At 34.0% G+C, this 16,510-nt stretch overlaps 1 protein-coding gene across 1 annotated transcript; it reads left to right on the top strand.

The window, feature by feature from the left end:
• Positions 1-9,168: 9,168 nt before the first annotated feature.
• On the top strand, positions 9,169-11,526 carry LOC147549774 (glycosyltransferase BC10-like). Its single transcript, XM_086672469.1, has 2 exons — positions 9,169-10,602; positions 11,167-11,526. The coding sequence occupies exon 1, from the start codon at positions 9,493-9,495 to the stop codon at positions 10,576-10,578; it is 1,086 nt and encodes a 361-aa protein (XP_086528595.1). The 5' UTR covers positions 9,169-9,492; the 3' UTR covers positions 10,579-10,602; positions 11,167-11,526.
• The last annotated feature ends 4,984 nt before the right edge of the window (positions 11,527-16,510 follow it).

Consider the following 16,510-nt stretch of genomic DNA (forward strand, 5'->3'; position numbering starts at 1 on the left):
TTGACGTTTAGGCTCATGGACTTTTTAAATGATTTCTCGTCCCTTCCCGATTTGTTTTTTTTTAGACTGTCGATGTTGTTGAAGGGGCCAGCGCTTTAGGGAAAGCTAAATAATTTTCGGGGTGTAAAATTTTAAAGGGAATATGCAAAATTTTGAAAAATTTCCGGGGAAACATATTTTATGGGGAATATGGTTCAAAATAAAAAACTCTCCCCCTCACCTCCCTCCACCTCACCTCACCTCCCTCCACCTCATCTTCTCTCTCTCTTCTCCGATAGGTCGCCGACCGGAAAATTTTCCGGCCGGCGACCATGGAATTTTTTTTTTCTCTCACATCTCTCTCTCTCTCTCTAAACTCCGGCGAAGGGGGTTTCCCTTCGCCGGAGTTCCGGTCTGTTGAAGAACAGATCTGATCTGTTCTTCAACAGACCGGAACTCCGGCGAAGGGAAACCCCCTTCGCCGGAGTTTAGAGAGAGATAGATGTGAGAGAATTTTTTTTTTTCATGGTCGCCGGCCGGCGACCTATCGGAGAAGAGAGAGAGAAGATGAGGTGGAGAGAGAAGATGAGGTGGAGAGAGAAGATGAGGTGGAGGGAGAGAAGTGAGGTGGAGAGAGAGAGCTGAGGTGGAGAAGCTATTTTGTTTTCCCCTAAATAAAATTGTCAAACAAAATTGACCAATTTTTGACCAAGTCTTCACACCCCGGAAACTATTTAGCTTTCCCCACAGCGCTGGCCAAAATGAATTGAAAATACTACATAAAGTGATAAACACAAGGTGTTAGTTTGTCGTAAACAATGAACTAAAAACCAGCTAAAATTCGATGTAAATGGTTGAACCACTGATTGGGAGCGAGGATTGAAGGGAGGGTTTAAGTTGGGGCATTACTTGGCATGGTCGCGTAAATAGACCTCGCAGTTGAGCTTCAACGATTGTTATATTATTGTGAAAGGCAGGCCTAAGGCAAGGAAAACCTCAGATTCCTTGGGAGAGCGACTGTTCCAGCACCAACTTCTTTGTCTTCAAAATTTTTTCGGGAACCTGTCATTATGTTCATAATCGAGTCTCTGGCGGACCCATGATTCCCCAAACTAGCTCGTGCCCTACTTGAAGAAAAGGTCAGGGGTATTCGGCACGACGGGAGAGCATCTGAAAGGTTGTTTCACCAAATGTGCTCACACACCAACCCGAGCACCTAATCTATCAAGAAATAAAATGAGATAAATTTGAACGTCCACATTAGATTTCAGTCTGATTTTAGACATACAATCTTTATTCTATAGAAAAGGAATGAGTATCTTGAGTTTACTGTCGACATTAATTGAGTTTACTTCCCTCAATAATTGATAATTGAGGTTACCCATTTATATCTACTATTTCTTTAAAAAAAAACACCAACGTCGTGTTAGGCGTGTGGGAAATAAACGTGATTACAAGGAACAACGATTTTTAGTGTGATTCTTAGCAATTTTATACATACATCATTATTTGATTTGGTCAGTAATAAGATTAATATAAATTTATTTTATTTATAGGTTATTTAACTTATGGTTCTATTCCTACATGTCAAATACGGTGCTTTATTAGTTTCGTTAGAAATAGTAAATCTAAATAGGTAAGCTCAATGCTAAGAGTAAACTCCGTTACCAATTAGTCTTAATGGGGAACGTGAAAAAATCTAAGAAAATCTATTTGGTTTAAAGATAAACTGTGGAAATATGCGAACAAGTTGCCCGGTGATTTCTGAGTTTTAGAACCATTTGTTATTATCCTCAGGCGGGTATGTACTACTTGCATGCGGAACTGTAACATCTTACAAGTATATATAAGCTTAAATATCACCCCAAATTATAAAGGAAAAACAGACAAACAAGACCTTTAAGGTGCCAAAACGAAGCTCAGAAATCCTAGACATTATACACTCTAACATGTGTGGGTCACTTCCTACCCCATGCCTCAAGGATCAGATAAATTTTATCTCTTTCATTGATGACCATAAAAGATTCATGTATCTTTATCTGATTTCAACAAAGATGAAGCAAAAGTAGAGAAACAAAAGGAAATGAAAATAAAGGTTGTAAGGTTTGATAGAGGCCGGGAGTATTGTGTAAGGTACAATGGAAAAAGTTCGGATGTCTGGTCCATTTTGTGTATTTTAAATAAAGTTACATCTAAGGTTGTTCGTCGGACACCATTTGAATTATGGAATGGACGGAAAGGAAATTTAAATCGCTTCCTTAAATGGGGTTGTCATACGGAGTGGAAATTTACAATTTCACATAAAGTCCAAGAACAACTAACAAATATTTTATGCAGTTAACTCTAAGGGATTTCGATTTTTACTGTCACATTCCTAAAGAATAGTTGCAGCTAGAAATGATAAATTCTAGATTTTGAGTCAAGTGAGAGTGATTTTCGCCAACGGATAGAGTTTGAGGAAACACGAGGGAATCTGAGTTGTCGATGGATAGTATAAATTTGGTCATTATGCAAGGAAGCCAACAAGATGTAATCCCGTAACTATAACATCTGGTTGATGAAAAACAAATGCCACAAGAACCTGTCCACACAGTGAGTATGCATGAACGGTTTTAGGAAGGTTTTCGAGAACAAGAAAATCAATTATTCATAGTGAAAATCTAGTATATCTCCAAGAGTGATTTTGATATTGGATTTAAACTTGACCTAAATTCATTTTTAGAAGCAATAAATGGACAAGAGTCTGCATTTGTTGCTATAAGTTTTGAAATAAAAACTGAAATCTATGGCTAAAAATCAAGTCGGGCATCTCATTGAGTTACCAAAGGGTTTTGATGCCATTGGTTGTGATGGGTGCATAAAATCAAAAGAGACTATTCTGAAAACACGGAACGTTATATGGCTAGACTTATTGCCAAATGTTACACTTATAAGAAGACATGAATTACTATGAAACCTTCTCTCCACTTTCCAAAAAGGATGCATTGCAAATTATTACGATTTTGATAGCTCGTTGGAGTCCGAGTTACACTAAATGGATGTTAAGACAACATTCTTTAATGAGCTTTGGGAGAGAAAGTGTACATGGGTTGACCTGAAGGTTTACCGGTTAGTTTCTAAGGCAACGAAATCCATACAAGGACTAAAATAAATATGCATCATGTTAATTGTATCTAAAGTTTCATAACGTTTTAACCTTATTTGTTTTACTAAAAATATTGGTGATCAATTTATGCACCTTAAGATTAGTGATAGCAAGTACTTATTCCTAATCCTCTATGTAGATTATATTCTATTTACCGGTAGTGATAAGAATTTTCTACATGAGACGAAAAAATTTCTTTCTTAGAATTTTGAGATTGAATATTTAGGTCAAACTCCTTATGTCACCGGCATAGGGATTCACAGTGATAGGTCTAAGAGATCTTGGAATTGTCTCGGATAGACTACATTGAAAAAATTTCATAGACATTGAGGATGCATAATTGTGAGTGGATTGTAGCACACAATTACTCATGGGTGCAAATTGACTCAAAGTCAATGTCCATTAAATGCATTAGGATGGGAGGATGTGAAAGATTTCATACGCACAAGTAATAGACAACCTTTTACGTACACATGTCTGCAATCCTCTTTCCGTGGTGGGATTGCTGGTAAGATACGAGTGCAACCCCGACAAAGAGCATTGTAAGACTCATCATACTCATTCTTTGAACGAAAACAATGTGAGAGTGATTGCAACAATGAAGGGTTCCTAACTTGTTGTGTCTCTCCATTAATACACAACAACTTACACAGAAAGATTGGGTTTTAAAGATTTTCAGTACTCATCAACAATGGTAGAATATATGTAATTTAACATCTAGTTTGACTTAAATATTTCTAACACTTACTTGTTATGGTCGAGATAGGCAAGTGAGGAAAGGAATAATATTCTTTTTCAGATTTGTTTATTTCAGTCCCACCCAACTGTGAGTACCATTAGCTCCAAAGGACTCATTTTATATAATTAATTACTAGTCAAAATAGGCGATATATAAAACAACATAGAATCAAAAAAGAAAGAGATTTGCCTACCTAACCCAAAAAAGAAAAGGAGAGAGAAGAAGTACCTACAAATTTTGGGTTTTAAATGTGCAACCAATGGGCCAAATTTAAGCTTAATAAAGTAATCCTAATATTGTTTAGAAGATTTAAGTTGCTTTTAGTGTCTTTCTATAATTATTAGAATGTGATTCTTTTCATTTTGATCCGTCCATGTTTGATTTTTTTTTACTCCATTTATGTAATTAGTCTTATATGAGGACTATATGGTAATTTAAATTATTCTATTCTTTCAATTCCAAATAAGTTCCGGCTATAGTTTAGAAGAACTCTTAATTCGACATATCACAAATCAAGAATTGAAAATTAGACCTGAAGTTTATGTCATCTTTGGACTGTCCTCGACTATTCAAGATAAAAGAGGTTTGTGGATGACTCAGTCTCTCTCCATAAAAAATGTAGGTATAATTAAATAGATGAGTTTTCGCCGATATTACCTAATTTTTGAAATGATTAATTCACTTGATGGAGTTCTATTTTGATTTGGATTTTTGAGTGAAAGGTCTAATTTTTGGGGGTAAAACAAAAATAAATCCAACCTTGCCAAAAAATGAGTTTCCAGTCTAAATGTCAGGACAACTCATTGTTTCCTAATTTTTTTTTATCCCCCTCTTGCCCTTTGACGGGACATGCTGACGTTTCCTGACAAAAAAAAATAATTTTCCGAATTCAAATTTTCAAATTTTTTTGAAAATTCAAACGAAATTTCAAATTCCCGCCCAGCAAACCATCTCTTCCTGGTAAATAAAATAATTTCCTGTATACAAGAATATTCAAATTTTCAAACGAAATTTCAAATTCCCGCCCAGCAAACCATCTCTTCCCGGTAAATAAAATAATTTCCCGTACACAAGAAAATTCAAATTTTCAAAATTTTTTTCAAACGAAATTTCAAATTCCCGGTACAAAAGTGTCTAGAACAGAAGAAAATTTTCGGTAAATAAAATAATTTCCCGGTCACAAGAAAATTCCCGGTACAAAAGTGTCTAGTACAAAAGAAAATTTCCAGTAAATAAAATAATTTCTCGGTGCGTCAAACAATTTTTCAAAAAAATTTTGTTTCCCGGAGATTTTTCGGTGGCAATTCCGTAAATTTCTGAACAGTATAGATTCTGATGGACGGGTTGTCAGATTCTTTTTCAGAAAAAAATCGTTTTCCGAGAAAATTTTGATGGCAATTTTGTAATTTTCGATGGCATGAACCGTAAATACTTTATTTTCCAAGGGCCATTTCGTCATTTTTTTTCCCAACTTGACTCTTTGGACCTGCTTTTCATTTTTTGGTTACCTAGGATGGGAACTATTTTTTCCCTCATTTTGGACGGCTAACCCAATCCCTCTTTTGATTTCTATATAAAGTACTTTGCTAAGTGTAGATAAAATGAGTAAGATGTTTTCATTTTAAACACATTGATATCTTTGAAAGATTTATTATTCTTTTAATTCTTCGACTGCTCTTATAAATAAACTATAGCACTTCCTATATAAAGTAGGCTTCTTGCTTCTCTCAATTTATGATTTAATAGCAACTTATGGTGTTATAATACAGTAAGTACTAAGTAGCGTCCTTCAACTGAAAAAAAAAAAAGTAGTGTTCCATCAAAAAAATATTTCCTTATTTGAAAATATACATTTTTTTTTTATCATTGACTGGGAATAGAAATTATGCCAGAATGTTGCGATCAATCTTTTACCCTATCTAAGGGCACTATTTTTTTTTTTTTTGGAAACCGATTACATTGTCGTACAATTGGCATTGAATACATCAAAGATGTGATAAGCTTGCTACCCGCCCACTCAAACTCTAACATGATCTGGCCTATAGCCCACTCAAACATAACCTGGCCTATAGCCCAACTAGATAAATGGCCTAAAGCCCAACTACACTACCTTATTTATACCCTAATAATCCCAATTCAAATAACCAAAGATTCCACCTTCTCTGGGATTCGAACCTGGGACCTCCAGGGATTTCTGGAGTTTATGTCAACACCTTGGAACCACTTGGGCTACCAACTGTTGACCATCTAAGGGCACTATTAAACAATTACTAACAAAGTTTAGAAAATATGTAACACATCTAAACTTGGGTAGAGACGCAGACTCCACCATGGACTCAGTACTTTGGGTGAATTTCAAGTTATAAAACACAATAAGACCCAATGTTTTTATAAGAATAATAATTTAACTATTAATAGCTATTAATATTGTTATATTGAAAGTTGAGTGCTTTAAGAGGCAGTGATGTTTGAGCAAATCAAAGATTGCAAGCAACCAAATTATTATTAAGAGAAATAGAAGGATAAGATGTCTCTATCTACTGTATTGGCTTTTTGTTGGTTTACTTTCTTTTGTTATTTATTTAAAATAGGTTGATGATTGTGTCAGGGCATATGTTTTTCTTAAAGGCATATGTGTAATGTGTTTTCAAGGTTAGTGGGAAAAATTATGCCACTCTATTAAAACAGGAAACAATAAAAGAAAACCCCAAAATTTGGACTTAAATAGAAAAAAACCACCCAAAATAATAATGTCAAAAAAAAAGATTTTTAACATTTTTTTAACGGCTGACAACATATATGATTATGTTGTTAATAAGACAGACATATTTTTTTTCATAATTTTCTTTTTACCCTTCTATGTTGACAACATATATAAGTATGTTGTTATAAACCGTTTACAACTTACATAATTGTGTTGTCATAAAATGTGGACGACATGTCCAATAATGTCCTAACATTTTATAAAATGTTAGACAACATACATAGTTACCTGACTTATTATAAAATGTTGACAACATACATAATTATGTTGTTAACAACATACACAAAGTCAAAATATTATTTGTCCGTTAATAGATTTGTCACATACAAAGGATAATATGCATAACACTTTAATTTTTACAAAAGACAAACAAAAAAATGCATTAGTCTAAATATTTATGTCGAAAGCATAGCAAAAATTGCGGAAACCATTTCTCTTTTCACAAGACAAATCGAAAAATAGTTTAGCCAAAATGTTAGTGTCAGTCAATGTGTTTGTCAAATGAAAAAGAAGAAATGTAAAAAGATTTTGCAAAAAATTTCGAGCAAAAACGAATTTGTTGAGAGCAAACTGAAATTTGTTCAGAAATTTTCAAAAATGATTTTCACGTTGATTTGGGCGGGAAATTTCATTTCGGGGGTAAAATTGTACTTTTACGATACGAGTTTTTTTTTTTGTTTTTACAATATTACTCAGATATGGACCTAATTTCGTATTATCCCCCAAATTTTAGGTTTATAATTATCTTCTACCCTTCGGATTTGCTAGCCAACAACCAAGTAATGTACGTGGGTTTTTTTGTTTAAGGGCTCATCTCCTGAAAATAAAGAAATTTTTCCCAGTCTGATCGGTAAAGCTTTCGGAGAATGAGGGGAGACCCGCGAAGGTAAAATTCTGAATACGGGTGCAAAGGATCATCTGGAAGCGCTGAAAGGGTTGGAGGAAGGGACGAACTACATCGATGAGTTATATCCGGCAGGCTAACACCCACATACCTAGAAAAGAAGGGGAAAAACTTACCTTTTGGAAACATAAGGCACGTCATAAAGGAATCCAGGTATATTAGGTAGCCAAATTCACGAGTTCAGAGTACAAATTTTTGAGTGAGAAAAAAATTGATATCTTTTATTTCCTCCCAACAGACAACCACCCTTATTTTTTTCTTTTTGGGTTTTTTGAGCTTATCCCCTCAAAATTAATTGATAATTGAGTTTACCCCCTTAAGTAATTGGTAATTGAGCTTACCCCCTTCAATTTAGATTTTTTGTCAAAACTACTAAGGATATGTTTGGTGTGTGATAATAAAATCAGAAAGTAAATAATATATAAACAAAATCAATCTTTACTAATCATATTCATGACCAAATCAAACAATAAAATGAAGTAGAATCCCTAATGTGAATCATATTGAAGAATAGTTGTTCGTGGTAGTGGCAATTATTTCACGTACGCCAAACATAGCCTTTGTGTTTTTGTCACTAATAGTAAGTCCAAGGGGGTAAGCTCAATTACCCATTATTGAGGGGGGTAAACTCAATTACCAATTAGTGACGAGGGGGTAAGCCCAAAAAACCCTTTCTTTTTTTAGTTCCTTGTGCTCCATCTTTCCTCCCACCACCACCATCAACTCGAGCGACACACCTATCATCAATTTCGGCGATACCCTACGACTAACTCGGGTTGTCATCATCAACAATACTCTCTCTCTTTCTCTATTTTCTCTTTATGTTCCGGCGAAGCAGAGAGTCCCTTCGCCAAAACCATCATTTTTTTTCCAGATGAAGGATTATCTGCAAAACTAGATGAAATTGTCTGGTTCTACTAGATGAAGCTTCGTCTAGATTTATGATGTAGTCGCAGCGGAATTAAAATAAGAACAATAAAATAAACGAAGAACTGTAAAGTAAACGATAAATAAACTAAAACTTGATTAACTTCAATGGTTTTTTTCTTCAATCTGAATAACAAAATAGACTAGACCTCCTTTTATAGGATAATAGACTTTCCTAGATAGACTCAAACTAGGATTCCTAAATATTAAAGAAACTAAAACATAGAAACTCCTAAATAAAAGAAATACCAAATTAAGGTAACTTCCTAATCCTATACTAACTAGGACCACTAATGTAGTCGACTAGGTCGTGGGCACGCGTGAACGTGGGCCCACGCGTTATGCGCCTGCATCAATTTAGAACCCTCAAACCGACACGACACGACCAAGACCTTTGTCTGGAAAGTGATGGTGGTGCTAGTGGTAGAAGTTGGGTTGGTTCATATCAACGCAATCAACCACTTGGTTCACTACCTAAACGTGTTAAGCACGAGAATGGGAGCAATTGGAGTGCTTGCTTACTTCTATCATCCCGTATACTTCAAATCTAAGGGTCATAATTATATAACAGAATTCAATTCCAACAGTCAACATAAGTGGATCCGAAAGAGCAATCTAGAACTCGGGAGCAGTTTAATTATGTAACCCTTAAGAGTACAGAATCATATTATGCATCTGACTACTTAAATCATTCTCTCTAAATTTTCCCTTTTCTCTTCCTCTCCCTCACACCTTCCATTAATTACTAGATGTCACTCTGACATTTCTTTTCCCAATCTATGTTTCTCTCTCTAAACTTTCCCTCTCTAACTTTCCCTCTCTTCTTCTAGGATTCTTTTTAATTTTTGTTGTTTTCTTAGAAACCCTCAACCTTGTTTTTGTTTATTCAATTAAACTTATCCTTTTCATTTCTTTACAAAACCCTCGATCCCCCTTTCACACCCTTTCTCACTCTCCTCTGAAAACCCTAAATCTCTTTCTCTCTCTCTCTAGAATTCTGTATCTATCCATCTGTTTGTTGTAATTAGGGAGCCATGTTTTCGACGCCATTTGTTCTATCATTCGCTTTATTACTATCTTTACCTTTGTTATTTCTTCTCGCTCCTCGAATTCTTCCCCCAAAACATCTCCCAATCTCTCTCCCTGATGAACTTGATGATCTTGCCCTTTTTCGTAGAGCATCTCTTCAAGCAATACATCAATCGTCAAGATCTTCTGTTTCTCATCTTGGTACGACAAATCCCTCACCAAAGATAGCTTTTTTGTTCTTGACAAATTCTGACCTAATTTTCGCTCCTCTCTGGGAAAAATTCTTCAAAGGAAATGAACGTCTTTTCAATATCTATATACACGCAGATCCGACTGTTAAATTGAATCCTCCTGGTGGTGTTTTTGAGGGTAGATTCATAGCCAGTAAGAAAACAAAACGATCATCTCCAACCCTAATTTCTGCTGCAAGAAGACTTCTTGCTACTGCTCTTCTTGATGATCAAACTAATACCTTTTTTGCCCTAATTTCTCAACACTGTATTCCTCTTCACTCGTTCCGATTCGTTTATCACTCATTATTTGCTTCTCCTAATACAGACGATTCTTCTACTGAGTCAGTAACTCGGTGGAATCGTCATGGACAATTCAAATACAGAAGCTTTATTGAAATACTTGATAAAGAAGATACTCTACCAGATCGATACGTAGCAAGAGGGGAAAATGTTATGATGCCTGAAGTTTCATTTGAAGATTTCAGAGTTGGATCTCAATTTTTCATTCTAACTCGTCGTCATTCATTAATGGTGATTCGAGATCGAAAATTATGGAGGAAATTTAGGTTACCTTGTCTGAACATTCATTCTTGTTACCCAGAAGAACACTACTTTCCTACTCTGTTATCAATGGAAGATCCAAAGGGTTGTACCCAATTTACCCTAACTCGAGTTAACTGGACAGATAGCGTTAATGGCCATCCCCATACTTATCTACCAGATGAAGTTAATCCTGAACTCATTTACAGACTTAGGGTTTCAAATTCATCATATTCTTATCTCTTCGCAAGAAAATTCTCGCCGGAAACTTTAATTCCGTTAATGGAGATCTCCGATACCGTCATTTTCCGAGACTGAATTACAGAAGAAGTCTATAATCAGGTATTCTCATCTTTTGTTTACTCAATTTCTTCTTTTTATTTCTTTTTGCCAAAATTGGGGGAGAACTTAGTGGGTTGACTCAGTGACTTCCCGATTCAACTCAGCAGAATGAATCTGGCAAATCTAGGGTTAGATATGGTCATATGAAACCGTTTAAAACGTTTTTTTTGAGATTAATTTCGTACTTAAATATCGGAAAATGGTTTTAGTCAAGTCAACGTTAATCTTGATGTTGGAGGAGAATCGTTAAATTAGTAGAATGTGGGAAATTTCCTGTTGACTCGGGGTCACGTTAATGATGACGACGAGTTCAATTTGTTATGAAACCGATTTCCTAACCTAGTGACTTGTTCAGCCGGTTGTTATATTATTACAGCTGTATTTTGTCAAATGGTTGTACTCCCACTGGAAAACTGACAATGACATTATTTTAGTCTTTACTGCAATTTTGGCGGGAAATGTACAGTGTTAATATCTTTCCGTTAGTCAACATTAGTTGACTGTTCTCGTCCGAAATCTTAAAAGACTAAAATGCCCTTGTCTTCTTGTCTTGGAATTGTGCAGGTTGTGAATCGGTATGTTCTTAATGTAGTGTGTGAACTGTGAAGTGAGTGAGTTAACGAGTTAGAGGCTGTATCATAAGGATGGAAGGGGTAACTGGAACCGGTGATAATAAAAGTTCTCATTTGTTAGATTGTGTGATCATGTTTTTTTTTCCTCATCAAAGGATGGGGAGAAGAAGAAAGTTGATCCGAACGACCGAAGATCAGGCCCGTAACCAGGTCCAGAAGCAGCCCAACTTGAGCCCAAGAATGTGACCCATGTATGTTATTGTTATCAATTGTTGTTTAGAAATCCCAACATTGTATATATAAAAATTGATGAAGAAAGTTATGAATGAAAAATGGGTGGTTGGTTGAGTTACTTTTTTTTAGTTCAGAACTTCTAGTATACTTCTTTTTCTTTCTTTAGTTTTAGGTAGGGGAAGATTTTCCAAGCAATCAAAAAGAGAAAGGAAAATGAATTCTCACAATAGAGTTTCTTTTTAGTCTTTCTTGGATGCCTATCTCATTGGTGTAGAAAACATCTTTTTTTTTTGATGAGAGGTGTAGAAAACATCTTAGGAGAGCAACAATCAACTGCCCTATTTCACATAACTTTTTCTTAACTTTTCTGTAGTGGCAGTGGGTTTTGAGTACAAAATTACATTTACATGAACAAAAATGCTAAATGGTGTGACTTTTAGGGTTGACCATGGGCCGAAAGGTGACGTTGCTGGCCCCAATAGTCTGGCCGTGAAAAGAGAGAAACTGACTAACCAATTAGGGCTGGCTATGTCACCTTTCCGTCCAAGGCCGGTCCCATAAACCGGGCTGTGCTTCTCCTTCATGAAATGTTAAGGGCAACCGTAGAAGTTCTATGTGTGCCCTAACCTCCCAACTTGGTGTATGTATGCACATAAACTAGTGGGAGGTTGGATTTTTTTTCCTAAAATATCAGTTAGGATGTTTTCTTCACAACTTGGTGTTATTTGCTTTCTTCTTTGAAGCTCTTTTTCTTTCCTTTTTTTTTGGAGAATAAGAACTGAAATCAGAAAAAGAATGGATAATGTTTTTGATAGAAGGCGTTTTTCACACCATTGACAATTATAATTGCAATTCTTTACTCAAAACCTTGAAAGTTGTTTGGATGTACTTTACTTCATTCTTACTTCACCAAAGCCATAGTTAAGCATCCATCTTTTGAGGCATTGTTTGGGTAGGTAATTCACTCTAAGGTTTTGGTATCCTTTCACTTTTAATTCACTTTTGACAAAAAAAACCTATATCATAATAACGATTTATGTCTTGCTCGCTTAAAAAAGAAAAAACTGATGTGTTTCGGTGCAACCTGTATTATCTGAAACAGAATTAGTGTAGATATTTTTTTTTTGCATAACTAGATATTTGATATAGATAGACTGGGAAAAATTTAACTACATCCAAATATGAATCTACTTTATATTGATTAGGGTATAAAATTGGATATTATTTCATTTTGACGGAACTTTTTAAGTTCTACCTTAAATGGAGCTTAGACTCCGACTTTTATGGATGTGAGTCCATTGGCGATAAGTTGGAAAAAGATTCATTACCATATATATGTAGACGGTTCATTCATCTAGAAAACTTAATCATATATGGCTACAACTATTCGGTCAAATTCGGCCACCTACATTGCTTATGTAAGAACTTTAAAGGTACATGTATATCAAAATTTTATAAAGGGTCGGTGGGTATATAGACCAAAATAATGTTCAAAAAAGGTTTATGATCCAATCTTCTCAAAATATGGATATTTAGTCCTTTTACATTATGGACATAAAAACCCTCACTTTCTAAACACATTACCATCAATGTCCCACGCTCAAATTTGACGTGGAGATTTATTAGCAAAAATTGTGGAGATTTATTAGCAAAAAATATGGAGATTTATTAGAAAAAAATGGATAGAAACAAATCATAATTTCTCTCTCCTCTAAACAGATTTGGAAAGTAAATTTTCTCTTTCCTATTATCCGAATCAATCAGAAACAAAAATCATAACCAAAACGAAACGTCATCACCACGGATATTTCCAAATCAATTTTCTCTCTCTTCTATACAGATTTAGAAACCAAATCAATTTTCTCTTTCCTATTATCCGAATCAATCAGAAAAAAAAATCCTAACCAAAACTACTGTAAAGTATGTATAATTTATTCACAAGTTTTCATGGTTATTTTTCATCATAAAGAAGTTTGTTTCAACGTTATGGTGAGATTTTGGGTTGATTTTTATGGTTTTTTCTGTTGTGACATAGTTTCTGATGTTCAAAGCTTCGTCATAAATCAATTTTTAGAGATCTGTTTGATAAATTATGTCAATTTCTGTCTGGTATAACTTAAACTACTGTAAAGTATGTATAATTTATTCACAAGTATCCGTGATTTACCACAGGATTCGGTAATTTTTGATAAATAACCAATGATAACAGCAAAAATTTAAAAGTTTTTAATTGATCAAACCTTGTAATTTCTGATAGTGGTCATTTATATGAAGGAATTTATATTGTATACTGATATACAATAAGTATGTTTTACAATGGGATTTAATGATGTACAACAAATTCTGATATACTAATGATAAAGTATAATTTTAAACGTTATATACCTAAACTGTAAATACGATATTATGTATAATTTACAATAAATTATGCAAACTTTATGAAAAATAATGAGACATTTATCACAAATAATGAAATCATGTTTCCTTTCCATGTCTTTCAATATGAACATAGAATCGCATTTCAATGGTGACCATCCATGCACTATCCATTTGCAATCTTCAACAGGACACACAGCAGTAGCACGCTTAGAATCATTCTTTATGAATTTGAAATCATGCCCGGTGTTGATGTTATATTGCCTAAGAGCATATCGAAAAGCTTTTGCACCCCCAGGAAATAACTGTCCTAGTTCTGTAAATATCTTATCCCAACCATCTGATTTCAGTTTGATTTCCTTATCTTGATTTGATGATTCTGCCTGGAACTCCATCTATGATAACAAAGTGAGAAAGATTAATTCAAATAAATTATATATACAAGTATATTATTTGCAGTAAATTATATGAACATTTGAATAAATTACATGTACTTTACAGAAAAGTACACAGGATTTACATAGGTAAATCAAAGATGTTCTAATAATGAAACGAGAATTGTTTTGATATTAAATCATACATAATGTTTCATAAATTACGTATGATTTACACAAAATAATATAATGTTAATGTTATTCGTGAAAAATTTGCAAAACCAGAACATATATCATGTTCTCAATTTGATAAACATCGCAGGGAAAAGTTTATATAATTTACGTTACATTATGGTAATTTATTCTAAAGTATATATAATGTTAATTCTGTTATGAGTAACCGTGCGAAAGAATCACGTTTCATCAATCTGTACGGAAAAAAATCAGATCTGGAGAAAATTTGAATATCATACTTTGCATAAACTCCAAATCTATTGATAACCGATATGACGATTGATTGCAAACAATAAGTAAACTCGATTTGTAAGATTTAGAAATGAAGTATTAATCTCATGAAGATCGTGATCATTAATACAACTTTAGAGAGAGAAAGACAATAATAACTTTCTTGATCTGAAACAGAATCATCAAATAAGAAAATTGTTTACCTGATTAACAATTAAGATGATGATTTTTAATAGCTCTAATGATAATGAAACAAGTTAATGGAAGATTTTCAAACGAAACATAATCAGAAAACATAAAAATTTGATTTGAGTTTTACCTGAACTTAGAAACTCAGTTTTCTGTTTTAATGGAGGATAGTTTCAGAAGATGAAGATGTAGAGAGAGAGAGAGAGATAGGACGAGAAGGTTTCGGTTACAAAGTTTTTTGTTTTAATGGAGAATAGTTTCAGAAGATGAAGATGTAGAGAGGGAGAGAGAGAAAAAAATAAGATGAGAAGGTTTCAGTTACAAATTTAAGGAAGATAATGATTTCTTTCTTCCTTTAGAGACGGTAATTGGAGAGAGAAACAGGGAGATAAATAAGGGAAACGAATATTGGTTGATTTGAGCTTAAATTAGATCTTATATATATGGAAGGTTAGTTTAGGTATTATAAATTATTTGGTATTCTAGGGATTTGTGTTTTCTCTCTAGATGACATCAAATGGACTAGATATCCATTTGTATTATTTTTTTGGTTTTGAAACCCTTTATAGGATTAGAGAGGACTAAAAGTCCTATTAGGGTCCGTTTTTTGGATTATAAGCCCAAAAATTCTTTTATAAAGTGGTGTTAGTAGGTCCAACCTCCCATTAGTTTATGCAAACGTCATAATTTCCTATTAAAGTAAATAGACCTATTTGATAAAGAAGTGTATAGAAATAAAGAAAGAAATAGGTTTCACCACCTATTTTCATTTTAGTAAGCAAACCTAACACCAATCATGATTTTATGCTTAGGAATGTAACCCTACCAACTCAATCATCAGACCGTGTGGACCGTGATTGGCTTAACTTTTTATAATTGCCATCGTTTTCCTTATGAATAAAGATTGATTGCATATTGTAAAGCTCTATCACTAATTAAGTATTTCTATGTAAACAAACAGCTGATGGGGACAGAGGGTTAATTTTTCGTGAAATTGATACGTTAGAAATACTTAAATTTAGTTGTTTAATTAATAAAAAAAGAGTTATCGAAGTCGTCTATAGTGTTATTTATTTTAGGTATGATTGATTGATCAAACCATCTGTTTATAAACTGAGAAAATTTGATATACTTACAAGTTAATGGATGGAATAAAGTGAATCATAAACAAATAGAGTGTACTTGGATAAACCCAACATGAGTTGGTTTTGGATTGAGATAGTATGTGTTACTAAATGTTTGACTAATATGAATTCTGTACTAAAATTCAACTGCAACGGTTAAGTTTGTGGTCATCCGACTCAAAACCATTTGTCAATGAGTGAAGAGGAATTAAACATTATATTCTTGGTTGCTAGATAGCCCTTCTCCCATGTGGCACTATCCTCACACGCCTCCTCACGTGTGACCCTCGTTCTGATATCATGTTAAGTTTATGGTCATCCAACTCAAAACTAATTGACAATGAGTGAAGGAGACCTAGACATTATATTCTTGGTTGCTAGATAGTCCTTCTACCCTGTGTGTCTATTCTCACAATAAATAATTAACTTAAACTCCAACTAATAATATCTTAATAATATAACAATAAGTTTGTTGTCACGTTATATAAGGACGAAAGAATTGTGAATAAACAAACTTCTAAGTGATGAGAACCAAGGCTTATTAAGAAATATCAATGTAGAACGTCCAAGCTTT

The sequence above is a fragment of the Eschscholzia californica genome, unplaced genomic scaffold (assembly GCF_041429995.1).
Source record: "Eschscholzia californica isolate CP2 unplaced genomic scaffold, dmEscCali1.0.p SCAF_3, whole genome shotgun sequence".
In the NCBI taxonomy this organism is placed as follows: Eukaryota; Viridiplantae; Streptophyta; class Magnoliopsida; order Ranunculales; family Papaveraceae; genus Eschscholzia; species Eschscholzia californica.